Below are 26,104 nucleotides of genomic sequence, written 5' to 3' on the forward strand. Positions count from 1 at the left end.
AAAGGCTAGGCTATAATAATTAAAACCGCTTCATATAGTCTAATTAATTATGCATGTAGTTCGGATATCAAACCAACTGTATTACAGAAATTAAATATGAAATGACATATTGAAAGCCAATATTGCATTTCAGATAGGCTAATTATATTTCACAAACACTTTGGCAGAACTATATGCTTATGGGAGACAATAGGCTAGGTTTTCTCCCAATACTCCCAGGACAATAGGCTACCAATTTATTTTATGACCACCGAAAAAATATTTCAGAGTGAACCCTTTTAATTTACAAACGTAGGTTATCTTTATTGTTGAATAGCCTATGCCAAAGTTGTTTTGAGTTTAAATAGCCTGCTTATTCACTCGTTTTGTTCAGAGTGAAGACAATCAAAGTCCCAATTCAAACCATCATAATTACTGTTTAGCGATTTACAGTAGGCCTACGATTTCGTTATTCTCCTTTTTAGGCAACTGTATCTATTTTTTTTTCTCTCGTGTTCAATTTGATTACTTCCGATGAAAATCCTGTAGATGGCGCTTGTAAATCGAACTGAAATCTTCTAGTTTGCCTTAATTTTACGACATGCATCCTCTTTTCATCAATCTATGGTTTTGGTCTACTTTTCTACCTCGTGCACGAGCAGACATGAAGCTGATTTTAGCCTCGTTTGAATAAACGAGGGCAAGATGCAGCTAACTTGAGTTAATGGAACGGCTTTAGCTTCAAGTGGAAGTCTACACTAGTTCAAGCCAGGCTATTTCTGTTGAGCGCCGCCTTGTTTAGCGAGGTTGATGGAATACCCCCCAGACCTATGGTATTTCGAACACGATCGGCTAGCCAAAACAATAACACTAGAACATTTAGGCTACTATGCTAAAAACTAGCAGTAGAAGTAGTAATGGACCGTACAGATGGTGCCTTCATGTGCTATGGTAATTATGGTAAATACCAAAAGCCGAGGTCAAAAATGCACATGAACACCATCTCATGTGGTATTTTCCACTGGGCAACTCGTAGAATATTTTGATGGACGAGTTGCCGAGATGAGATAACCTTTGACATTTTCAACATGGCGGAGAGCAACGGAAGAGTTGTGAATGATAGCATTGTTTACTACTAAACATTGTTTGCTACTGTTAGCAGATGTTTTTTGCAGCCTATACAATGTTGTGTCATTGACAATTGTAATATAATGCTTTCACACTCAGTGTACATTTTTAAAAAGCTGAATGGTTTGGTATTGCCTACCCAGAGCTATATGCTAGCTAGTGATGAGTGACAGGTAATTTACTCATTTCCTAACAGTACGTCAACAAAGCACTTGAACACAACACACTGGTAACTACCAGGTCACAAATGGAAAATACCATCTTTTCCATAGCACGTGAATGCAGCAAGAGACAAGTTCCTGCCAGTGTTGTATAGTCACGCCGTAGCTGGTTAGCCTAAGGCATGGTTTTAAACTCTTTACATACATATTTTTCCAGACGTCAACAGGAAAAATGAATGAGAAACTTACATCCGGAACATAGCTCTCTCGGAAGACGGGCGGGACTGTCAAGCTCTATTCCCATTCTCTATAGGCTGCTAGCTTTCAATGGCAATAATGACCGTTCTTAGAGCGCTACTAACTGTGCGTTCAGACCAAGACCGTCAAAAGCGCCCTTCGTGTTAATTTGCACTGATATTTGTACTCGATGTGAATGTACAGGTTACGAGAAATAATTATAAAAAATCTTGAGTTATTTGATTAACTTTTGCAACGACATGCTAGCTGGACACTTTGGAATACAGCGACTAAGCTAAAGCTAACCGGGCCGTTTCTAGATTAGGACAGTGGCTGGATCGGCTACAAAACGCTTTAGCTCACTCATCCAACTGGACTGCGTGGAGTGACCCAATTTCACCTGGGGGTGGCGTATTCCTTTAAGCTAGCGAACGTTAGTTTTATGTTATGCCATAAGTAGTTTGAAATTGAAATTGCTAACAACATCTAGCCATCAGGCAAACTAACGTCCTATTAGAAGCTGCACAGCATGTTATGTTTTCATTCAGACTATCGTGGAATGTTTTTTAAATCAGGATGTAACGAAATATTACAGACATCTTTACAGAGGGTCGCGTTCGCACGGGATTAATATTACCTACGGTAATTTCTCTGGACCGTTTACGGAAGGTAAAAGTGGCTGTAAATTTCACCGACATACTCCGTTATGTGTACTGACAAGGCGCATCCGGACGGGACTAAATTCCCTGGTAATTATTACTTTATGTCACCCCATAAAACAAATCCCGTCCGAATAGGCCTTAAGTGTCATCGAGTCCGTACCTTTCCGGAAATGTTAGTAAAGTGTTGTTAAAACGTTGCTAGCTGCAGCAGCGACATTTCCGGAAAGGTACTGACTCGATTAAATTCATTCTGGACTCTCTATCCGACCACATAAAGACGTGGGGATACTTCGGTTAGGCTTTAGGGACCCTCTACTCACTACCACGTAAGTGTAGTGTTGTTTGGAACAGTAGAAGAGGTATAAAAATAGCGTTTTGTAGCGGCGAAAGGACACGCCCCGGTCACTTCCAGGCTAACGAGTTTTGGCTAAAAACGGTGAGCTCGAACTTTCTCAAAATACATCCGAATGACATGATTTTGGTGTCAACTCAACGTATGTACCCCCAATAGTCCGAAAAATTGATCTAAAGTGCATTTCACTCCGGATTATCCCTTTAACCTAAGGGAATTACCCACAGTTCAAAGTGTTGTGACATTTACCGCGGAGATCATAGAAAAATCCGGAAATGAAGGTAAACAACAGCACACACGACACACGTGCATGGTGCAAATGTTAGCAACGCCTTTGTTAGTAAACATCACCAAGGTAGCCTACATGTGATCTCGTGAAGTGCTGTCCCAATCCCAAAATACCTATCTGAGCCCATGTGGCCTCACACACTCACTCACTTAGCACCTGAAATCAATTAAGTCTGTGAGTCCTTAGTTGTAGTCTTTAGGGCTGACATTGGGATTGGGCCATTGTAAGTTAGCTCTGGGGTAGCAAATATTAAAAGGATATTCCGCCATTTTTGGAAATAAGCTCATTTCCCACCTCCCCTCGAGCAAAACAATCGATGTTTACCTTTTTCCCGTTCATCCAGCCATTCTGTGAGTCTGGCGATATAACTTTTAGCTTCAGCCTAGCATAGATAATTGAATCGGATTAGACCGTTAGCTTCTCGCCTACTAGCATCATGCTTACAAGTGACTAAGATTTCTGGTAATTTTCCCATTTAAAACGTGTCTCTTCTCAAGTTAGAAAGTGCAATAAGACCAACTGAACATGAAACCTGCCGTTTTTCTAGACTGATTTGACACGGAACTACACTCTCACCTGGCGTAATAATCAAGGCAAGTTTAAAACGTACCATGGGCGCAGTGATATCTGAAAATAGTCCCCATAGGCAACAAGCAGGAAGTAGTGCGTGATATCACTGCACCCATGGTACGGTGAGCTGTCTTTCTGAATGAACTTTACTATACATTTCTCACAGGGCTGTCGTCTTGTTGCTTCAGCTCGTTATGCAAACACCTTCTTCGTTGGTGTTTAGCGGCTTCTACAGGTACTGGGAATCGAGGAATTGAAATTTAAACTTTTGAACGATTCCGGGAGAATTGGAAAGCTAGTCCTGGTTCCAATCGATTCTCGATACCCAACCCTAATTGTGGGCAGGGCTAAGTTCGGCTATCACCCAGGCTAGCAAAGTTATGGAATATCAGGGAATTTTGTTGTAAATGTTGTACAAATGTAGGCTACTTTCCAAAATACATTAACACAAGTATATTTACATGCAGAATTGGTGTTTATTGGGTTATTAGCTTTTTCTCTAAATTAGACTTCAAGTCAAGTAGCCTATTTAACATCCAAAGACAGTCATAGTGCTTCTCAGGAGTTGATAACATAGAGCTAAAGGAACACTTCACCGTTTTTTCATATTAAAGTATGTGATTCCCTTAGCTAAGACGAGTTGATGCATACCTCTCACGTTTCAGTGCGTGCACTCACTGGCTCTGGCGCGCAGCGCAACTTTGATAGCACTCAGCTAGCCCAGTTCATTCATTAGGAATACTATATTGTGTGGCGGAATAACAATTGGGAGCACTTAGATTCGGCGCAGTAATATCCTCACTCTTGCACTTTCAGTTTCACTTTGGAGTGAGGATATTACTGCACCGAGTCTAAGTGCTCCCAATTGTTATTCCGCCATAGGCTACAATATAGTTATCCCTCTTACCTGCTTAGAAATGCACCACGTTGTCTTTTGTCTCACCATACTTGGTCGTGTGACTACGGTACTTCTGTAACTGTATTTTATTAATGGGGAAAACATGGAGGTGTTACGTCGCTTCTAACTTCATCTCTGTTTGGAACCGAATGAATGAACTGTGCTAGTGCTAATTGCTATCAAAGTAGCGCCGCGTACCAGAGCCAGTGAGTGCACGCATTGAGACGTGAGAGGTATGTAGGCCTATCAACTCCACCTAGTTAAGGGAATAACATAGTTTAATATGAAAAAACAGTGAAGTGTTCCTTTAATAGAGTTAAGATATAACATTAATCCACAAAAATCCACTCATTTTCGTGGTTGATTATGTTGAAATTTGTGGAGAGAGACAGACACACACACACTCACACACAGGCGTATGATGGTGAAATTAGATGAATAAGGGGCTTGGGGTGCTCTATCCAATTTTAGCCATCACTCAAAATAAAAGACAGATTAAAAACAGCAAGAGAGCTGAAACCACCCATTTCAAGTTTATTCTCATTGAATGACCTCTGTGTATGAAATGTGCTATATAAATAAACTTGACTTGACTTGTGTAAGGGAGTGAAGATGTCTGGTGGTACCAGCCTCCTCAGCTATCATGAGCAGAGGGAGTGTACTGCTGCTTCATTGCTGGAATGCCATTCCCCAAACCATGATCTTCTCACTCTCACATTCACATACACACACACACACACTCTCACACACTCTCTCTCTCTCTCTCTCTCTCTCTCTCTCTCTCTCTCTCTCTCTCTCTCTCTCTCTCTCTCTCTCTCTCTCTCTCTCTCTCTCTCTCTCTCTCTCTCTCTCTCTCTCTCTCTCTCTCTCTCTCTCTCTCTCTCTCTCTCTCTCTGACAACTGACCCTGAGCTGAATTAGGAGATGCATATCACCTTACATGATAGATAAAGGACAGAGAGAGGAATGAAGTGGTGAGAGAGGATGGGGGGAAAGAAGAGAGATGGGGAATGAAGGAGAGACACATGCCATGACTGGACAGGCAGGAAGGAGAGTGAGAGAGTTGAATCTTCTGGAATCTTCAAGATTACCCAATTAAAACTGATTATGGGCTAAATCACACCTGAAAGGTTCGACACACACATGCTTACAAATAAAGGCTTTTCCACAAAGTAGGCTAAGAAATGTCAATACTTTTTGTATCATTCCACTTTATCACATATAACTCTCATACGGCTACGTATGGACTTAATGTTTGGATTTTTTTAACGTGGGTGAATTATCTGAGTTATAACATGTCTGGTGAAAATGTCATGCAAATAACCTAACTGGAAGTCTAGGCTACTTAATTAATACTGTCGCAGTTGCACTTTTGCCGCCTCTCCAAGCTGTGGTAGTAGCCTTGGCCAAAGTCTTTTTAAAGCATATATAAGTGTCTCTGCCTTGGCCAACTTCTCTTGACTAACACCTAGGCTACTGTCTATGCAACCATCAACACGAACACGAACCCAAAGCGCAAGCTCTCTCTTTTTCCCATCTCTGCCATATGACTCTAAATTTGTGACTATGTTGTGTTTACCTTCTCGTGTTCACCGTTCTCCCTTTCTCACTCACCAGCATCATGTTCCGAGTTTTCACGTCAAAGAGTTGTAGATTATGTGCTGAATGTGTGCGGTGAACACATCCACTGGGACAGGACGCCATCGCCAGTCGTGGTAGGCCAACTGCAGGACAAATTCAATATGATTGGTATAATATCAGAATGTCCAAGCAGCCTAATGTAATGACACCTCGGGTAAAAGCAGGCATTTTCATCCCCATAGAGCTGACTTTAAGTAGCTTACCTGGGTCGCAAATTAATTATTAAGCCAACTGTTCCTTAGACAAACTCAGGTTGGAAATAGGTTTCATTTATTTATTTTTGAAAGATGTATTATCCCAATGAGATCACCCCTCAGTCCATAAGATGGCGATAGAGCACTTAGATTGCAGACCGCATCCTCAAATCCCTCAGAAGAAGAGGTTTTAGTCCACCCGACCAGAGAATTCGTCTAATAACTCTTTGGTGGAAACAGTCAAACAGTGTCCAACGGGAAACTGGTTCAAATTGACTCCACTTCTCTCTATTTAAGTCCTACGGCAAGCCTCTGTCCATTTTTTCTACTGTCTAAAATATATTAACTACCAGTCCGCTCCCCGCTCTGAGTTTAAACGCAGGAAATTACGTCACTAGCAAACAACACAGATCAGGCAAGTAGTGTCCCCAGAGCTACATAGCTGCAGAGCCCATTTAGGCATTCTCTGGTACCTCTTTTGCTGTATATGGTTAGTACCAGTTAGTTCTCACTACTATACATGATTCCAGCATGGAAACTGCAGCTAAAGGTAATTGAATACTTTTCTTGCTAATGGAACACTTTTTGTGTTACTTCCATCTTCAGCTGGCTCGGGTAGCTAGCAAGCTAAGTTTGTTTTGTGTTAATTTAGTAGAAAACGTTGCCAAGGTTTTAGGTGTAATACGATGATAAGCATTGAGGCAATTGCAAACCGAATGGTTTCGAATATATTGGGCTTGTTTTGCTATATTAAGCAAACTGTCAAGCATTACTGGCTGGAAAACTTCAGCAGACTAACTTAGCAAGTCAGCAAGCATGCTGGTCCGGGACTGTAATTCGTGATCAGGTTTTTTGTTTTCATTCAGGGAAAGCGAAGCGAAGACATTTAAATGCTTCTGATTGTGCGGATTTGGGCAAAGAGGGGACTCATCCTCTCACCGGACCCCAGATGGTCCCACGGAGTAGAGACCCCAACCGTGGACTAGTCCCCAGGACCCCCACCAAAAGAGAAATACAAGGTAGGCCACACGGGGAACTGTCTAACTGTCTTGTTACTGTGCTGCTGCTTGTACTGTGCTGTCTTTAGATAATTTAATGAATTATGCAATTAATTTTCACATAACTTGAAATAGCGCCCCTGCCTTACTCAGTTAACACTGCCCTAATTCTAGAAGTGCATGGACAAAAAACTGAACTGTTACTGTTGTTGGTGGCACTTGCCTACTGTCCCATGTCACTCCATGCGTCCCATGTCAAACCAAGCCTCTCGCCTTAAGATGTAATTGTTTCTTCCTGGGTCATTTCAGACCTTCCCTGAAAATTTCGTCGAAATCCATCCATTACTTTTTGAGTTATCTTGCTAACAAACAGACAGACACATAGACAAACAGACAAACAAACAAACAAACTTACATAGGAGGTAATTAACGTGACTTATATACGCCTTTTTCCTCTCCATGAGGCATTTTTTGACTGGTGCGACTTATACTCGGGAGCGATTTATTGTCTGGAAAATACGGTACTTTATCATTAAAGACAAGTGTAATCAATATGAAGTATTCAAATCACTGAATATTTTAAGCTATAAGTAATTATGCAGATCCTAAAATGCTATAAATTGTTAACAAAATGTATACAAATTCTGAATTCAAGATATGAAATAGAAACAAGACAAGCCATTTTGTGTGTGTGTGTGTGTGGAGGGTTGAGCAGAGACTAGGATTGCCACTGCTGTGAATGATCTGTATGCCGCTTAAAGGCAATAAAGTTTTCCCTATTTTTGTAAAGTAATAAACACGGTCACAAAAACTATTTCAGCTTGTGTAGGCCTATCAGTGCGTTCTTAACATAAACAAACACATATTTTTTTTTAAATGCTGCGATAATGCCGAAAACTGTGATCATTTTGGTCACTATAACAGTGGGGTTACATTTTCATACCGTTACGTACCTAGTGGAGGTCAAGCAGGAGGTGACTGTGGAGGAGGACTCGACCCCAGTCAAACTGAGGAAGGCCATCGAGCAAGATGATATCGATTACATGGAGGGCATCACGGAGGACATGTTTGGAGACGATGACGACTTTGAGCGGGAGGGCCTCACCCCCTCAAAGACAAACTCTGAGCACCGAGGGGCTGGCTGCAGCAGTTGGGAGCGTCAGCCATGTCTTACATCCCCCTCCTTGGCCCCCACCGGCCAGCGCTCAGCCTCGCGGAGGCTCCAACTGACGGCTGAAGAAGACGAGGCCTGTGAGGGAGACTCGGCCGAGCCGCTCCCAGACTCCTGCTTCGGACTGCTAGGGGTGCGGGAGGGCCTTCTGGTGCCCCAAGGGCGACTCCAACATCTGCCCGAGGAGGTGCTGAGGCAGGTCTTCGGCTTGCTGCCCGCCGTCGACCTCTACAGCGCTGTCCAGTACGTCTGCAGGTCATGGAGAGACATCGTCGCCGACCCAAAGGTAAGGGAAGTCTGATTGCGTAGTTGGGGCTCGGATGCTTGTTTCAGGGGAAAATGAAAAGGTAGGGGAAATTCACACGTTACAGATTTGGCTATTGAGTAATATAACTTTGCTTACAAATATCTAGCCTATAGGCCAGCGGTGGCCAACCCGCGGCTCGCGAGCCACATGCGGCTCTTTGCCTCCTCTCGTGCGGCTCACGGCTGCTCATCTGATGTTCTCACTTCTCCTCGGACCTAAACGTTTTCCTTTTGAAATAGCCCTTATTTCCGGTAAATAAAAAGTAATATCAGAATTTGATAGTAGCCTATTGCCAAAAGTAATTATTAATAGTTAACAATAATTGTACCGTCATGATATGGATAGGAATTGGCCAAAACGAAGCAGACGTGTTTATTCTTCAGCCAGGTTTATACTGTTGCAATCAGGAATACTATGAAGCTAATCGTAAGTAGAAGGAACACGTGCCATTGAAAAGGACCATTTATCGTTTTGTAACATAACCCCTCTGGTTAATATGTCAAAGTAATCAAAACAAAAGCACTCTGAGATCGCAAAACTCCGCCTCGCGCATCCTGCTTAACATCTCGCGCCTCCGCTTAACATCTTGCTTAACAAACAGACAAACCCCGATGAAAACATAACCTCATTTGCGGAGGTGATATGTTTCTAGCCTACACATTAGTTTGGTACTTGGTATGCCACGGATTCATAAAGCTTCAAACCTGAACATTTCCTACATACTTTTGCAAGTAGGCTGGTAATGGCTACAGACGTCAGTCACTCGTTTTCTTTTTGTTTATTTTCTTTTTAAAAGTTAACTGAACACTTGACATTGCATTATCAGGTGTTGGAGCATTGCTCATGCCTATAAGTCATTCAGTGAGGGGGGATTTGATGTGTGTCTGATCTTTTTTCATTTTCCAATGATCATTTATCAATGATCATTGAGCATCTGCCAAGTGTCTTACTTTAAATGAAAAACAAAGGAGCTATAACTGTAGGCCTAATGTTGTGCTGTTGTAGTATGGACGCCTTTTTTGTTGTGCGGCTCTTTTGACTTTTGTGGATTTTTTTTGGCTCTTCATGCTAGACTGGTTGGCCATCCCTGCTATAGGCTGTGGAATAATGATCCTAGGGAACTTGACGGAAGTGCCATGAATTAATTTGTGAGGTGGCTTCTGATTTCCAAGTACGGAAATGAGCTCTCACAAGAATGTGTTTATGTTGTCATCTTCAGTCAGTGTTATAACAGTGATATTGGTTTGTTTGTTTGTTCTATGTTATGGTGACTGTTGTGTTTCTGGCATGCAGTTTGTTCCATGGAAGAAGCTGTACTTCCGCTATCAGAGGTCTGAGCCAACGGCAGTCAAGGAGCTGCACGCCATCTTGAGTGAAAACCACCTCATCAAAGACGAACTCAGCTTCGTTAACATGTGCAGGTGTGCCAGAGGATTTGTTGATATAGCTAGATTGGTAGAGCTAGGAGGAGCTAACATTTAAGATGATGTCATGGCTTTAACACCAACAAGTAGCATGCAAACTTGCAAACAGGGTTTCCACAACAAGTCACGGTAGACTGAGGCAGCCAAAACTCCTTGCTTAAGCTGTTAATGCAGGGCACTACCAGATTGCCCATATTGGGGAATGATAATGCAATGTAGAGCAACAAATAAGGTCGGCTAATATATGCGTCCTCACAACATCACAAGTCAAGTTTATGGATTTATGTTTGGCTTTTTTTCTGTGTATGGTCTGCAGGTACATGACTGGCTACAAGCACAGTACACGCGTGAACTTGGAGTGTGTGTTGCGCAGTGTAAGCACACACCGTCTCTACCCACAAGCACTTGCCTGCATCACATACCTCAAGTCCGCTCAGCCGCCCTCCAAACTGGAGTGTGTCATGAGCGCAATCCCAAGCATCAATGGCGTGAGTAAATACACACACACACACACACACACACACCACTGAGGTTACATACTTAAAAGTAATCGATGTACATCAACCAAATAGTGTGAACAAAGATATGAGGGCACAAACTCACAGACATGGTAGAGCTCACATGCACTTTCCTGTTGACACTAGGGCTCCTCCAACTAATAATTTAGTATTGGACTAAACTGTTGATTATTTTTTGGACTAGTCAACGAATATTTCTGACACACCCAGCAGCATCCATGCTTCCTATGGGTGCGGCTCCAATTATGAACTCCAGTGCATGTTTTACCTCACCTGCTCAAGTCTCTGCCTCAACATAAATGTCCATGTAATAGAATAATGATTCATGAGCCAGATTAATCTGAAATTTTAAGATTGATAGCTTAATCAAATGTATTCGTAATATCTGAAATGAATTCAGCACAAACTGAAGGCACAAATTGATAGTTTATCATACTTGGCCTCCATAGTTCATCATAGTTATGGTATATGATAAATGCAGAATAAACACTTGCAGTGTTATTGATTCGTTGGTGTTTCAATGAAATTACAGGTGTGATGGGTCTGAATTCTGAAATTTTGTTGCTTTATTTCACTTATTAAATGTCCCCACACATTTGACAGTTTGTTGGAATGTTTTGGCCTCACTTTCACTTCACTGCTTCACTTCACTGCAGCTTCTCACTCCACATGCGCATTTGCGTGGAGTAACAAAGACAGTTGTTCTTGTCCTTTCAGGTTGCCCTATAATAGTATGACGCATTTGGATTAAACTTTCGCGTCAACAAATTTTCATAATCAATGTTGTGGAGTAATCGTTGCAGCCCTAGTTGCGCATAATCAGAGAATACATACATACACATTTGATGAATTGCTACCCCATTGAATGAGTCGTGTGTGTGTGTGTGTGTGTGTGTGTGTGTGTAGGGGGCGAATCCGTGGTGTGTGATGGCTGTGATGCTGCTGCTGGCAGACGGAGTCGGGGACGTCTTGCAGCTTGTGCGTCTGCTGCTGCGCACCGACTGCCTGCTATCACCAGAGGGCGCCAGCGAGTACCTGTGGGCTGTTGCCACTCTGCTGATCGCCATGAAGGACAAGGGAGAGTACACCTGTGGCAGGTGTGTATGTATGTTCAGTTGTGTGTGTGTTTGGGGGGATGGTGCATCAGTCTAACGGAGAGTGTTTATTAATTCTTGCTGACTCCCACTCTCTGCTGCAGGTTGCACTATAATATCTACTATGTGCTGCAGATGTTGGAGAACATTCCAATTCCTCTTAACTCCAATGATTCACCAGGGTAGGTGAAAAATGATTCCACACCTATGCATTATCTTGTGTGTGTGTGTGTGTCTGTGTCTGTGTGTGTGTTTGTGTGTCTGTGTGTCTGTCTGTGTCTGTGAGTGAGAGAGACAAGCACACACACCAAACACACTTCAGTCTTGATCTTGTAACTCCAGGATATCAAATATGCGGGTGACCCATGAGCAGCAGATCATAATCAACCATGACATCCAGCCAAACCATGTGGTCAAAATCATGGCCTTTGCAGGTGAGGGAGCTCAATGGATGGTTTTTATTAGTAACTTGGTTATGTTAACAACATGCATCCCTATATCATATCTTGCGATGTTTGCAGCAATGTTCATTTTGAAACACATTTTTGGGCAGGCACTGGAAAGACGACTACTCTCGTGGAGTATGCACGCATGCGACCTCACCTGCAGTTCCTCTACGTGGCCTTCAACAAGTCTGTGCAGACGCACGCACAGCTCTGCTTCCCGTCCAACGTCCACTGCAAGACCATCCACTCCATGGCCTACAGTGTAGTGGGAAGAAGGTCCGAATCAACTTGATCAACATTTTTATATTTTAGATCTAAAGATTAACTGTCCACTTTTGTGTTTTTAGAAGAGATTTTTATGTCTTGAAATGTTTTGCTCTTCCTGATGAAGGTCTAGCGACCGAAAGCTTTTTAAATTTTTTGACCTGAAGTGTGCTGATTTTATTTGAAAAATCCACAAGTTTATTCTAAATCCTGCACCTCACACAGATGAGCGGTGATCCTTTACTTTTTTGAAATATTTTGCTAAAAGTTATCAGTTGAATGTTGGATATGAAAGTGTTTTATTACCACGTATGTTGGACGTCATTTGTGTCAAGTTAGTTTTTTAACGTGTGGTTTTGTGTGTGTGTCAGGTACCAGGACCTGAAGAAGCTCTCTGGTGCCATCAGGCCCTTCTCAGTGGCGTGGGTCCTACCCAAGGGCTGGGGCGGCTTCGTCTACGCCAAGGTGGTGAGCCAGACCATCAACAAGTTCTGCGCCTCGCGGGACGAGCGCGTCACGAGCAGCCATGTGCCCACCGAGTACAAGAACCAGCGCGGCGTCGTGGAGCGCCCTGACGCAGAGAAGAGAGAAGTGAGCAAACACACACACACACACACACACACACACACACACACACACACAATCAACTCTGCATTTCTCTTCACTGGAACCATTTTATTTGTTTATTCATTCATTCATTTTATTTGTGAGGGACCATGTACAATTTGTAACATAAATGTGTTACTATTAGCAACTGCCCTGACTTCAGAGATATGGTCAGCCAACCCTTATTTTTGGCTGTTTTGATGTTCTTGTTGTTGAATGAGATGTAAAATGTGTGTTTTTGAGCTAAATCTACTTCACTACACTTTACTATAGCCAGGGTAGACTAGAGGTAGTGGTACTTTTGATTCCCTTTCTGAATTTGTCTCTGTGTGTTTGTGTGTAATTGGTTGACCACTGACTGCTGGTAGGTTAGTACTGTTGATGAAACAGAAGTCCTCATAATATTCTCTTTCTCTGGTGGCTGCAGAAGTTTGTAAGCTTAGCGCAGGACATCTGGACGAAGATGACCGAACTGAAACCCACCAGAGAGATGGCACATCACATAACCCATGACGGTATGCATAGCAGCACCATCGCTACCTGTTCCGTGTGTGTGTGTGTGTGTTTGTGGCATCAACACATGAACCCTGAATGTGATTGCTACATGGGTGTTTTTTTACTCCAGGTTACTTGAAGTTGTGGCAGCTGCAGAAGCCTGTCCTTGATAGGTATGATGTCATTTTCATTGACGAGGCCCAAGACTGTACTCCAGGTATGTAACCTGTCCGAGCCTGTCCATATAAACTCCATAGCCCAGTCAGACATTGGGTTTTTTTTAAATTCTAGCAACAAGTTACCTGTACATGACCTGATTGACCTGACATGATTAAGCCTAGTCCTGGACTAAAAGTTTTTCCATAGAGACTTGGGTTAATTCATGTAGGGTAAACAGACTAGCTGTGTGTTTTGAAGACACCTTTGATGTGTTCTACTTGTTGGTTGTGTGTGTGTGCGTGTGTGTGTGTGTGTGTGTGACCAGCCATCATGGACATCGTTCTGTCCCAGTCGTGTGCGAAGATCCTTGTGGGTGACCCTCACCAGCAGATCTATACCTTCAGAGGAGCAGTCAACGCTCTCCACTCAGTCCCCCACACACACGTCTACTACCTCACACAGGTACGTACACACACACACACACACACACATCAGCACCTCTGCACATTATGCATACTACGCGCTCATTTTTTTCACATCGAAGTACAACAGTATGGTATGCAGGCATAAAACAATTATGTAAGGGATAATGTATAGAACGCCGGTCATTATCGGAAAATAATTCCCGACAGGACGGACAGAACCCCGACGCGCAGCGGAGGGGTTTTGCTTCGTCCTGAAGGGAATTATTTTACGATAATGACCGGCGTTCTATACATTATCGCGCTTAATATACGGCTACTTGCCAATAAGAGAAAAGGGATACAAAACTTCAAAAAATAAATCAATAAATAACGATTTATTGCAGTTTCTTAGCTTGCGCTAAGAAAATAGTCCATGGAACGTTCATGTTTTATGTCACTAAGCAACTTGCTGCTTTGTAACTTTGTTGCAGCCTGCGCTATCCTACAGGCTATTTGTTTATGTTGAATTGTACATTTCCGTTGAATGTGCAGTTTGTCAGGACGAATGGGACACCTCCGGGAAAGTTCACGCCTCCATTCACTTCTTGGCCTTCTCTGTTGACTGCAGGCGCATTGCTGGTTACTTCTTGCACTTCTCGGTTGACTGCAGGCGCAGGCCTATTGGTTACACCTGCAAGAACGATTAAAATTAGACTATGCATTAGGCATTAGGCTATATTGCAAATAATACAAGACTTTAACTAACCTGATAGAACCTGGCTCCATTTCTGTCTGTCAGTGGTGGTAGGAGTCCAGTAACTTTTTAGGCTCCTTTCACACCTGTGCCCAGTGACCGTCATGATTTCTCGGGACTCCAGTCCTGCCAATGACAGCAGCTGCATTGCGGTGCTCCGCAGGCTATGGTTGGTGCATCGCCGGGATAGTGCGCACGCCTGGCTGATGTTGGCCATCATTTGTCCAAGGAAATTGTGCCCCATGGGCTCCCTGGAATACCAGACTGACTTATGATCAAAAAGTGCTTGTTCTTGTCTCAAAGGATGTAAATAAAAAGATGTTGCGTCGGGTGGACATAATGAGACATACTTTTACCACGGACTTAAAAACGTTGTTGCTGCTCTTGAAGAGGCCGTTCTGCATGATGTTGAATTTGGCGAAAAATCGATTTAGCCCACTGCGGAGCGTAACGTAACTCGCCACGGAGTAGGGTTGGCCAGAGGAGTTTCGCACTGATGCGTAGAAAGATCGCAGTGCTTGATTTAAGCCGTCTTCGTCAAAGTCATCAACAGGAGATTGGATGTTTTTCTCCACCAACCACTCTTTGAACACTTTCATCGCCCATGCAGTGCTCTTCTTAGTGTTGAGTTCATGCCTGTTGTCCTCTATTCTGTTAACTTCCTCCTCGTCCAGTTGTTTATGCCTTTTTAGATTTTTCCTTAGACATATCGCTTCTAAACTCACCTTCCAACCAGCGCTCAGCAGTGCCATATTCACCGTAGCAATTAAAGTTAACAGAAAACTCGTCCATGTTTTCGCCGCAAGGTGTCGCCATAAAATCAAATCAACCGTTACCGATCTACTTGCGGAGTGAGAAACCCGTTGCCATTGGCAGCGGTCATTATACCTTCGGAGCGGTGATTATGCAAAAATAACTGACCGTAGAACGTTGGGGAGGCCCATTCAAAGTGAATGGGAGCTCCCTCAACATTCTAGAGAGCCGTATAATAAAGTGCATTATTTGCTCTCTTTAGCTTTTGACTTTCCATACACTGGCACACACAAACTAGCCTGATTACCATCGACTTTCAAAGGCTCTGCGAGACTTTAGTCTGACCAACAGCCTGTGCTATCACGGTTTCTTGCCAGCGCTGGTTGACCCGCCTCCTTTAAGTGCCTCGGTTTGCTACTGGTAGATGTCAGAAAGCGGATTGCCGAGTTTAAACCAATAACAACACTCTTTCCGCTGCCTTGAACACGCCTCTACCCAGAGCCGTTGGAGCTGCTCAAAGTTGATTGGTTCTCGACCAAAGGGGGCAGTTCCGCAGATTTCGGGAACTCAGAAATCCTTCTCAATGAGCAGTTGACCAGACCAGCAGCAAAAGCCTGACGGCGTTGCGTCACTGGGAGGGCGTGCCAGGCTACACACAAACACACACAGACTTTCCTACTTGTATGTAGGAGTGTTTATTCATGGATGGATCATTTGACAGAGTTTCAGATTTGGACCTGAGATTGCCTTTGTCGGAGCCTCCATACTTAGCGTGTGCAAAGGGGTGAAACAGACCCTGGTGGGAACACTTCAGAAAGGTAGGTCTTTCTCTACCATTCTCTTCCCATTCTCTCATATCCTCTCTTTCTCTCTCTCTCTCTCTCAAGATGCAGAAATGCGCTAGAAATACTCTTCTTTTTATATATATATTTACTTAGCTCCTGATTTTCTCAATTGATTGTTTGTGTCTTAGTTGAGAAGAAACCGAACCTCTGAATGCAGCAATATCCATTCTAACGTGTGCATTTGTGTATGTCAGGGAATGTGTGTGGCACTGGTGAGGCTGAGGGTAAAGTGGCCATCCTTTCCCGCTGTAATGAGTCCGTCTTCAGTGAAGCCGTCAAACTCATGGATGCCAACCCACTGTGCAAGATACACTTTATAGGGGTGAGTGACACGCACATACATTTTGCCAGTCAGATCCAGCCTCATACAGTATTGAATACTCGAAGCACACAAAAATCAGGAAATGATTTTATTTACAGACATGCGCATCAGTGGAGAGGTGGCATGCCTTCAGATAAAGGTCCACCAGCTGTTCTAACTAAACAAGCACATAGTCACAGTTTAAGTGTGCTTCTAGTTTGCCAAGAGATGATCTTGGCCATCCCAGCTGGATGGACAAAATACAGTATAAACAAATCAAAATGTTTTATATTTTAAGCTCTTCAAAAGCAGCCAACGTTTGCTTGCGCGAAACAACATTTCACACGCTTGCCATTCTCTCAGCCACTATAATTTTAGCTACACTGGGATTGGTTTCCCAACAGCGCTACAGGAGCTCCCATGTTGAGCACCTGAATTTTGAATCACTCATGTTAAGAAGCATTTCTAAGTGACTATTTCATGAAGCTGGTTAATATGATGCCAAAAGTACACTAAAGTAGTCGCTTAGGTTAATGGAGGCCATTTTGAAAAATCTGAAAGTAAGACATATTTAGTTTTTTTTTAACAGAAGAAAATAAGATATTTCTCATGGATCAGATTCTTGATTAATGCCTTCTAGTTTTTCAGAGAGGTATTGAGGGGTTTTTTTTACTAGCAAGTTTTTCCATGACCGTACTTCCTGATTTTAATGATACAAAATGATTGTGTTCATGTGTTTCAGGGGGTTGATAACTTTGGTCTCAAGAAGATTCTGGATATCTGGGTGCTGATGCAGCCAAATGATAAGCGCAAGAAAGGTAAGTTTTGCACGCACACAGACGCGCACACACACACAAACCTAAAAGTTGTTTTCAAGCATACACTGAACTCCAGACATATTCTGGGCATCAAATTGGCAGGCTGTATGTGTTCACACAAATGTCCAAATGATTTGCCCCGGACATCCCTCGTGCCTGATGCTACAAATCTGCCTAGTACTAAGCAAGGGTGTTCTCTGAGTGAGCATATAGAGTTGTGGGGATATTAATATAATTGGCAACCCTGTCAGCCAAAATAACGTTGAAAAAATGAACTAATCAATCAATGAATGTTACCATCGATATCACTGCCAGACTTTGACAAGCAACACTAGAACTGTAAAAGCTAAGGGGAGAAGGTTTTAGGACCTTCAATGCTATATGTAGTTTTGCATAAGCCTTATAGGTGAAGTAAACTAAAACGTCTGTGTTGATTGCTGGCGGATTACTTTCTGACTTGTTACTTACTGACTGTTGTTGCTACTACTGTACGGGGCAGCGGTGTGTTTAGGAGGGAGGGAGAAAGAGAGCTGCTTACACAGCCAACTCTTAACATGCCTCAAACTTGACGTCAGATTTCTACTACTAACTTCTGACGGATGAAAATCCACGGGGTGGTGGTTATGTCGCCAATTTGCTCACTGCAGACCTCGTAGACTGCTATTCATTTCTTCTTCGAGTTGTCAGATAAATCATCTGTCTTCATCGTTATTTTTTGGTATAAAGGTAGAGCATATGTGCAAGTTACCTCAGTCTGGTGATCTGGCCCTTGCTGCTGGTCTGTCACATCACTGGTAACAATGAAAGGTTTGCAACATGTAACAGCACTCAAATCACCTACGCAGATTTTCTAAAATCGTAGAGTTAACACAACGCAATATCTATGACCGAATGTAATAAGTCATGTTATTAGGCTCAAGTCTAAGTCTTGAATATGAAGTCAGTCAAGTCTTTTCTACATGTTGATCAAGGAAGTCTCAAGTCCTAAAAATTGTGACTCGAGTCCCCCATGTCTGCCTCATGCTGAGTGTGGTGTAAGCAAAACAACATGATTACTGCAGCATGCATCTTACACTTATTCATACATATCCAATCTAAACACCACCTCTTACTTAAACCACCATTTGTATTTAAGTGTGAACAAACTCCACCCGTGCAATTCCCCCTTGTGTGCTACGTGTCTGAATGCTCAAGTCCATATGAAGCAGATATTGTCTGGTTGTTCTGTCTGAAAATGGCTAAGCCATTGGGAAGTTTAAAAATCTCCCTCAATTTCTAGCTATGTTTTTCAAGTGTTATCCTCATTAATTTGTTTATATTTCATGCCGTCTCTGACGGTCTGTCTCTAACTTCCCATCTCTTTCTTCTTTTTTTTCTTTTCACTTTCTCTCTGCCTTTCTTTCTCTCTGATCCACCCCCCTTCTTAGAGAATCTGTCCATTGGGGACGCGTTTATCCGCGGTTTCTCTAAGGAGCATCTGGGAGGCTATGGGGGTCTGAGGCGCTACGCCACACAGACTGAGGACCGCGAACTGGAGGGCAAGCTCAACGTGGTAGAGCGCTACCACACCCGCATGCCCGACCTCATCAAGCGCATCTACAGCTGCTCGGAGAGCAGGCGCGAGCATGCAGGTGAGGGGTCAGAGATCAGAGGTCGGAGGTGAAAGAGAACAGCACATTGGAAACCTTGCGTTTGCTTCAGCTGCTATATAAATAAGTGGATTGGATTGGATAATCACGTTTGCAGTTGACTTAAGGCGACTACACGAGTCGATTTCCCCTAGTGTGTTCCTTCAGAAGTATGGACAAAATAACATGACGTACTTACTTATGTTAAACATGGACAAACTATTTTACTGTGTGAATTAAAACAAAAAAAAAGAAGAAGCAGCATAGGAACCCAATAGTCCATCTCTTCATGAATGTGCTGTTAAATACTACGTATTTACTGGGAGAATGAAGCAAAGCTGATGCATGAGAAGAGATACAGTATGTGGACTGGGTGACAGTCTGAAGTCCAGCTTAGAGAGGACTGGGTGAGATGTGGGGAGAAGGAATGACCGCAGTAAATGACGAGACGGAGATCATGGAGAAAGTAATGGGGAGGACAGACAGGAAGAGAGGAAGGTGGAGAGAGAAGGCCTGACCCAGATCTACACCTGGACCACATGTGTTCCAAATCAGTCCTTTTTACAGTACACTCTGGGTCTCATTGCTGAATGATTGATCCTTTATCGCGGCACGCCTATCATTTCTACACACACAGATGCATACAGTAATTTCCTGTGTATTAGCTGAATTGTGTATAAACCACAGGTCTGGGTTTCATGCAAGATTAGATAAAAAAAAAAAAAAAAAACATTGGTAGTTTGGTACTATAATAACTGCCCCTGTGTGTTAACCTCATAGCTGAAGGAATCTTCCAAAATCAATGTATAAACCGCGGCTAATAGTCGGGAAATTACGGTAATGGTAGGTTTGATGCAGTGCCTCATTCTGCTGGCAGTGAAGGTAGTCTTAATATCGGCTCAAAGTATAAATGGGGCAGGTGGAAGGAATAAAGTACATAGAACACGCTCAACTCACGAAATATTTAAGCTGACTGGGTGCTTGTGCCCATATGGAATAAATCAAAGAAAAGCGAGAGTACAGCACTCTTAGTCATATGTATAACTTTTTTTCTTTATTCTTGCCTGTGACATGGAAGGAGGCAGGAGCAGGAAGTATAAATAGGGCAGGAGGAAGCTGAGCTGAATGAAGCATGCTACTGTGTTATCTAAAGGCTGAAATCATCTGGAAATCTATCACACTCAGATACCTGATTGTTTTAGTGTGGAGGAGAACCTGCACACACTCGCAAATGTTAATGGAGGCTGGTGTTCTTTGCAGATTATATTTTGGGGACGGTACATAAGGCCAAAGGATTGGAGTTCGAATCTGTAATGGTGACCGACGACTTCGCGAAGATACAGAACGCAAGACCCGAACCTAGGTGGTTCCTAGGTACCAACACACACTCTCTCTCTCATGCACACACACGCACACGCACACGCACACACACACACACACACACACACACACACACACTTCGACATTGTTGGACTCCATTTTAATACCACGCATTTCCATTGTACTTCCCCATTACTGGCTTCAGGGGGGAAAAAGGGGTCATTGGTTAGCCACACACATCAAGGGACTGCACATACTACATGGTGTGTGTGTGTGTGTATATGTGTGTGATCCTATAGGAGCTCCCTGTGATGAGTGGAACCTGATGTATGTGGCAGTAACCCGGGCCAAGAAGAATCTGACCATCTCCCCCACCATCTGTAACATCCTCACCATGGTTGGGGTGAGCAAGATCTCTTTATCTATCTATCTCTTCCAAAATCAAATTCAAATTCAAAGGAGCTTTATTCGCATGACTCAGACATGAAGTGTTGCCAAAGCAGACATATGACAATACAACAGATACAATATCTGTTTTGGGAAAAGCAAAAGAAGAAATCTTATCAAATCAAATCAAATTAGAAAGAGAACTTATAATGATATACTCAAGTTCATAAGATAAAAAGGAAACTTAAGTAGAGAATTATTCTTAAAAAGTAAAATGAACTTAAACTTTAAAATTTCTCTTGTTTTATGGCATGTCATTATGTAATCAGCAGCTAGGTTTGAATAATGTTCGTCTTCTCCCAACAATAAACACATTTTTATATTGGGGGGCAGGTTTACGAAGTTATTTTTTTTACTGAATTCAGCAAAGAACTGTTCTCTCACAGATGACTTACTGGAGCATTTAAAAAGGAAATGTTCCTCGTTTTCTATGTCGTTTATGCATAAGCTACAATATCTCTTGTCTCTAGGTACCCATGTTTTTTATGTCTCCCTGTCTCTATATGGAGGTTGTGGTCACTTATTCTATATTTGGCAATACTTTTCCTTTTCTTCTGATCTTTAATATTCATTAAATGCGGTGCTATACAGTAGCTCCTGTTTAGTACTCTATATATTTCCAATGTAGGATTGTCTTTTATTTGTTCCTCACAGAATTTGATATAATGTGCCTGATTTGTCTTGTCAATCTGTTTAAGTAAAGATTTTGGTTTCTGGCTTAGGTTCCTGGTGTTATTTTTGTTTGCTAATTGAAATAGGGGATCATTTTGATGGAGGAGTGACTTATTCTTAAATGCTTTGTAGTGAAAGGTGTTAATGTCACTTATTTTAAGGTGTAGCCAAAATTTAGAGGCTCTCTTGTCAATGTCTAGGACAAGGGGAAACCTTCCCAGTTCAGAGCAGCTGGCCAGGTTGGAGGATCTTCTGTGTATCCCTAGGATGTTTTTACAGATGTGCAGATGCAGAATTTCTGTAGGGCTTTGATCCCACTTTGTATAGTCAAGACTATCTAGTGGACCCCAAATGTCACTGCCGTACAGATAAATGGGTTTGATTATGGAATCAAGAATTTTGAGCCAGAATTTAATTGGTGCGGTGGGTTGTATTTGTGGAGTTGTTTTTTTCTTAAGTAATGTTCTTTGTGCCTTCTCTGCTAGGTTCTTTATTGCCATATTACATTTTCCAATTCTGTGCGGGTGTGTGGGTGTTTGTTTGTGTGCGCATGCACACATGCGAGAACATAGGTTTATTTACAGGTTGTGACATTTTAAGACATATTGTGCTGCCAGGGCAGCAGGAGGGCCCTTCACCAAGAAGTATGGCCATTTTAGCATTGTCTATAAAATTTGGTGTGGTTTGCTGTATGTTTATGAAAACGGTCTTAAAATATTTTTCGCAGTGAAGAAGAAAGTGCTCCTCTGTTTCAACCCTCTCTGTCTCACAGTGACCACATATCCTTTGTTCCCTTGACAGCCAGGTTTTTCCTGTGTCTGCCTGTTGGGTCACTGAGCCTGTACTTGGTCAGGATATGCCTCTGCTTCGTATCTCTGACAGAGCTGCGATACTCGGCAAATTCCTATTCTCTTTTTAGGATCAGATAGGGATTCATTCTACGTATGGTTGGTAGTTTGGTTTGTCCAATGCTCTAAATATTCTTCTTTTGCTTGATTAATTGTTTTTGTTGTTTGGAAAGCAGCACTGGACTGACCTTGATGTTTATTAATTGTTGTTATTGGGTTAGTTAACTTCAATACCAACTGGCTCAGAGGACACTTTTCGGGGTTCATCTCTTGGGTTCATCTCTTGGGTTTTCAATGCCTCAAAATGTTATCTTTCAAGTTCCGCTCTACAAGCTAGGTTAGGGGAACTTCTGTTTACCCCCAAATTTTGCTTCCGTATAGCAGTATATGTTTTATTAACGAGTCAAATATCTTTTCACTGGAGGGTTAAATTTAATTAGTGATTTTCGTAATATGTAATACGTTTTTCTTGCTTTTTCGGTTAATTTTTTGATAGCAGCACTGTAAAATTTTCCTATGGACGAGATAATTAGTCCTAAATAGCAATATTTTTTCACTTGTTCCAGTTCTTGTTTGCCAATGGTGAAGTTGAGTTTCTTACTTATTTTTTTATGTTTTTTTTTTTCGAATACCATGATTTTGGATTTTTCCATGTTTATTGGAAGGGCCCATGTTTGGCTATACTCACTAAGGGTGTTAAGACTTTCTTGCAACCCTTCTGCACCGGGGGAGAGTAAGAGTGGATCATCGGCAAAGAGCAGACGTTTAATTTCTCAATCCCTAAGTTTAAGCCCTGGAGATCGTTCAAGTTTAGTAGCTATGTCGTTGATATAAATATAAAATAATGTCAGGCTCAGGCAACAGCCTTGTCTAACTCCTTTTGTCTGATTGAAATAATTGGTTTGTTTGTTGTTGACTTTTACACAGCATATGTTGTCTGTGTATACATGTCTTTTATTACATCATATGTTTTACCTCCAATTTTATTATCTAAAAGTTTTAGTAAAAGTCCCTCATGCCAAACTGAATCAAAGGCTTTACTAAAATCTATGAAGCAGGAAAATATTTTAACTTTTTTTACTTTATGTACGTGTTCATCTATAAGTTTTTTTAAAGTGTATATGTGATCTGTTGTTCTGTTACATTTTGAAAAGCCAATTTGGGAAGAATTTAATATTTGATTGTCTTGTATAAAATGTGTTATTCTGTTGCTCAATATACCGCAAAATAATTTACCAAGATTGCTGCCTAGATGCCTCTGTAATTGTTTGGATTTAGTTTGTTACCCTTTTAAAATATGGGTGTGATTTGACTCATCTTCCATTTGTCTGGGAAGATGCTCTCTCTATCTGTCTGTCTGTCTGTCTGTCTGTCTCTCTCTCTCTCTCTCTCTCTCTCTCTCTCTCTCTCTCTCTCTCTCTCTCTCTCTCTCTCTCTCTCTCTCTCTCTCTCCTCTCTCTCTCTCTGTGCTTTATTATCAAGAGTAGTAAGAGGCAGTGTTTCCAAACCCTTGTGTATGAGACAGCAGAGTAATATGCTCAGTGCACAGTCACAGTAACCAGTTTGAGTTTCCCCACTCTCGCTCTATCTCAGCTCTGTTTGAAATTAGCTGCGCTGTTATTTGTCTGCCAACATTTTCTGTTGGCTGGCATTCATGGGGATTCATGAGGAATACTGCTAGGCTATAAATAAATTTCTGTCCTTCGAAGTGCCTGTCCTAATGTGAAGTTGGTGTATAGTATTATGTTTTACATAAAGTTGTGAGTGCTGTGCCTGAGTGAATTTCTGTCTTCCTGCAGGAGTACTTCCTGAGGTCCGAGTTGACCAGTGTGCTTCAGCAGCAAAGTCCCTCCCTCTCATGCTGCATCAGAAACTGCCCAAACCTGCTCGACACACAGTGCCCCCTCGCCATGCGGAAACTGCCTGTCAAATACGTGAGTGTGTGTGGACGTGCTGCAGGTGTTCTTCAAAGTGTCTGAAATTGTTGTTGATCTGAGGTGTGTGTGTGTGTGTGTGTGTGTGTGTGTGTGTGTGTGTGTGTGTGTGTGTGTGTGTGTGTGTGTGTGTGTGTGTGTGTGTGTGTGTGTGTGTGTGTGTGTGTGTGTGTGTGTGTGTGTGTGTGTGTGTGTGTGTGTGTGTGTGTGTGTGTGTGTGTGTGTGTGTGTGTGTGTGTGTGTGTGTGTGTGTGTGTGTGTGTGTTCAGTGATTTTTTGCTTCAAATAAATGCCATAGTGTGTGTAGAGCATGTGTGGCAGACACTAATACATGTCTCTATTACATGTGTGTCATGTTTTGTTATATAACGGCATCCAATCGTGCGTGCGTGTGTGAGTGTAGGTCAGTGACTTTTGCTTCAAGTAAACGGAATAGTGTGTAGCACACACTAATGCAGTTTGTGTCTGTGTTACATGTGTGTGGTGTTTTGTTATATCCTGTCATCTAATCGTGTGTGTGTGTGTGTGTGTGTGTGTGTGTGTGTGTGTGTGTGTGTGTGTGTGTGTGTGTGTGTGTGTGTGTGTGTGTGTGTGTGTGTGTGTGTGTGTGTGTGTGTGTGTGTGTGTGTGTGTGTGTGTGTGTGTGTGTGTGTGTGTGTGTTCCAGTTGAGTCATGCGGTCATGCAGGGGCCGGTGTGTGTCCAGTGTGTGCAGAAGCGGCTGGGCCCCATGGCCTTCCTGTTTGAGCACCAGGAGCGTCTGTGGCAGCTGGAGAACATGCCAGCTGTGGAGGAGCAGCAGCGCGTACCGGTTAACGTGGACATGCTGGTGGCCCTCCTCTAGACAGACACACACACACACACACACACACACACACACACACACACTGTTATATACTTACACACACACACACACACACACACACACACACACACTGTTATACACTGTTATACACTTACACAACATTACACATACATACACACACACACACACACACACTGTTATACACTTTCACAACTTTACACACACACACACACTCTGACACAGATGCATGCATCCTTACACACACACACACACATATGGAGATGAACAAGCATAAACACAGATATGTTTCAATTTAGTGTATTTGTACACCTGTGAAACAGTTTTCTTACTTGTGTGTTGTTTGTTTTTAAATTGTTATTATTTATAAACCTGTGAAAGGTTATGTTTGTTCATCTAAAGCAAACAATCCTCCCAACTTTGTCTTGTATCATGATGATCATTTTTGCACTGTGCCTTTTGTATAGAAGTCTGTATTTTTGTCAGATTTTATTTTCTATTTTTAAGACAATTGTAAAAGCATGCAAAAAAATAACATCAATGTTATTAATATTGCTTTGAGTTTGATGTATATTGTATAGGTTATTTTATATTTTTGTGTGTAAATAGACAGACTGATGTTGGCTCCGGTTGGGTAATAATCTGTTTGAAACACTGAAGTCCTATTGTTAATACGTTAGGAGCTCAAAACTCATGCCCCACGCAAACTCACTCATACAGTACGTGTGAACTGGGGCCATCGCACTTTAAAATAAAACAACTGGAAACTGCTAAAATGCTGTATTCATGTTTTTTCGCCAATTCACTATTTGTTTCCCATGAAAACTAAATGCAATGTAGCAACAGCCTTGGTTATGTTTTGTCGTCTTAAGACTGACAAGGAGCATTAAAATGAGTAGTCTACAATCCAAAAATTAGGTTTGTATAACGTGTTGAAGATATTAATAGTCGTGTATTGAACTGCCA

At 42.2% G+C, this 26,104-nt stretch overlaps 1 protein-coding gene across 3 annotated transcripts; it reads left to right on the forward strand.

The window, feature by feature from the left end:
* The first annotated feature begins 5,928 nt into the window (after nucleotides 1-5,928).
* On the forward strand, nucleotides 5,929-25,914 carry fbxo18 (F-box DNA helicase 1). Of its 3 annotated transcripts, none has more exons than XM_062527219.1 (21): nucleotides 5,929-5,990; nucleotides 6,977-7,129; nucleotides 8,033-8,565; nucleotides 9,880-10,007; nucleotides 10,327-10,498; nucleotides 11,435-11,625; nucleotides 11,727-11,804; nucleotides 11,965-12,056; nucleotides 12,176-12,344; nucleotides 12,704-12,923; nucleotides 13,366-13,453; nucleotides 13,564-13,650; nucleotides 13,918-14,054; nucleotides 16,225-16,321; nucleotides 16,543-16,670; nucleotides 17,392-17,467; nucleotides 18,895-19,098; nucleotides 20,356-20,469; nucleotides 20,715-20,818; nucleotides 24,182-24,316; nucleotides 24,983-25,914. In XM_062527219.1, the coding sequence occupies exons 2-21, from the start codon at nucleotides 7,060-7,062 to the stop codon at nucleotides 25,157-25,159; spliced, it is 3,000 nt and encodes a 999-aa protein (XP_062383203.1). In that variant the 5' UTR covers nucleotides 5,929-5,990; nucleotides 6,977-7,059; the 3' UTR covers nucleotides 25,160-25,914. The 3 variants fall into 3 exon arrangements, with proteins under 3 accessions (XP_062383203.1, XP_062383201.1, XP_062383202.1); XM_062527217.1 differs by lacking the exon at nucleotides 5,929-5,990 and adding an exon at nucleotides 6,417-6,660; XM_062527218.1 differs by lacking the exon at nucleotides 5,929-5,990 and adding an exon at nucleotides 6,417-6,660 and having other exon boundaries at nucleotides 8,066-8,565.
* The last annotated feature ends 190 nt before the right edge of the window (nucleotides 25,915-26,104 follow it).

This window comes from Sardina pilchardus, chromosome 23, assembly GCF_963854185.1.
Source record: "Sardina pilchardus chromosome 23, fSarPil1.1, whole genome shotgun sequence".
In the NCBI taxonomy this organism is placed as follows: domain Eukaryota; kingdom Metazoa; phylum Chordata; class Actinopteri; order Clupeiformes; family Clupeidae; genus Sardina; species Sardina pilchardus.

Bases quoted from the DNA above. Each gene is read 5' to 3' on its own strand.
- fbxo18 (XM_062527217.1), top strand. The intron at 8,566-9,879 runs GTAAGGGAAGTC...TCTGGCATGCAG, and splicing joins ACATCGTCGCCGACCCAAAG to TTTGTTCCATGGAAGAAGCT. The intron at 20,470-20,714 runs GTACCAACACAC...GTGATCCTATAG, and splicing joins CGAACCTAGGTGGTTCCTAG to GAGCTCCCTGTGATGAGTGG.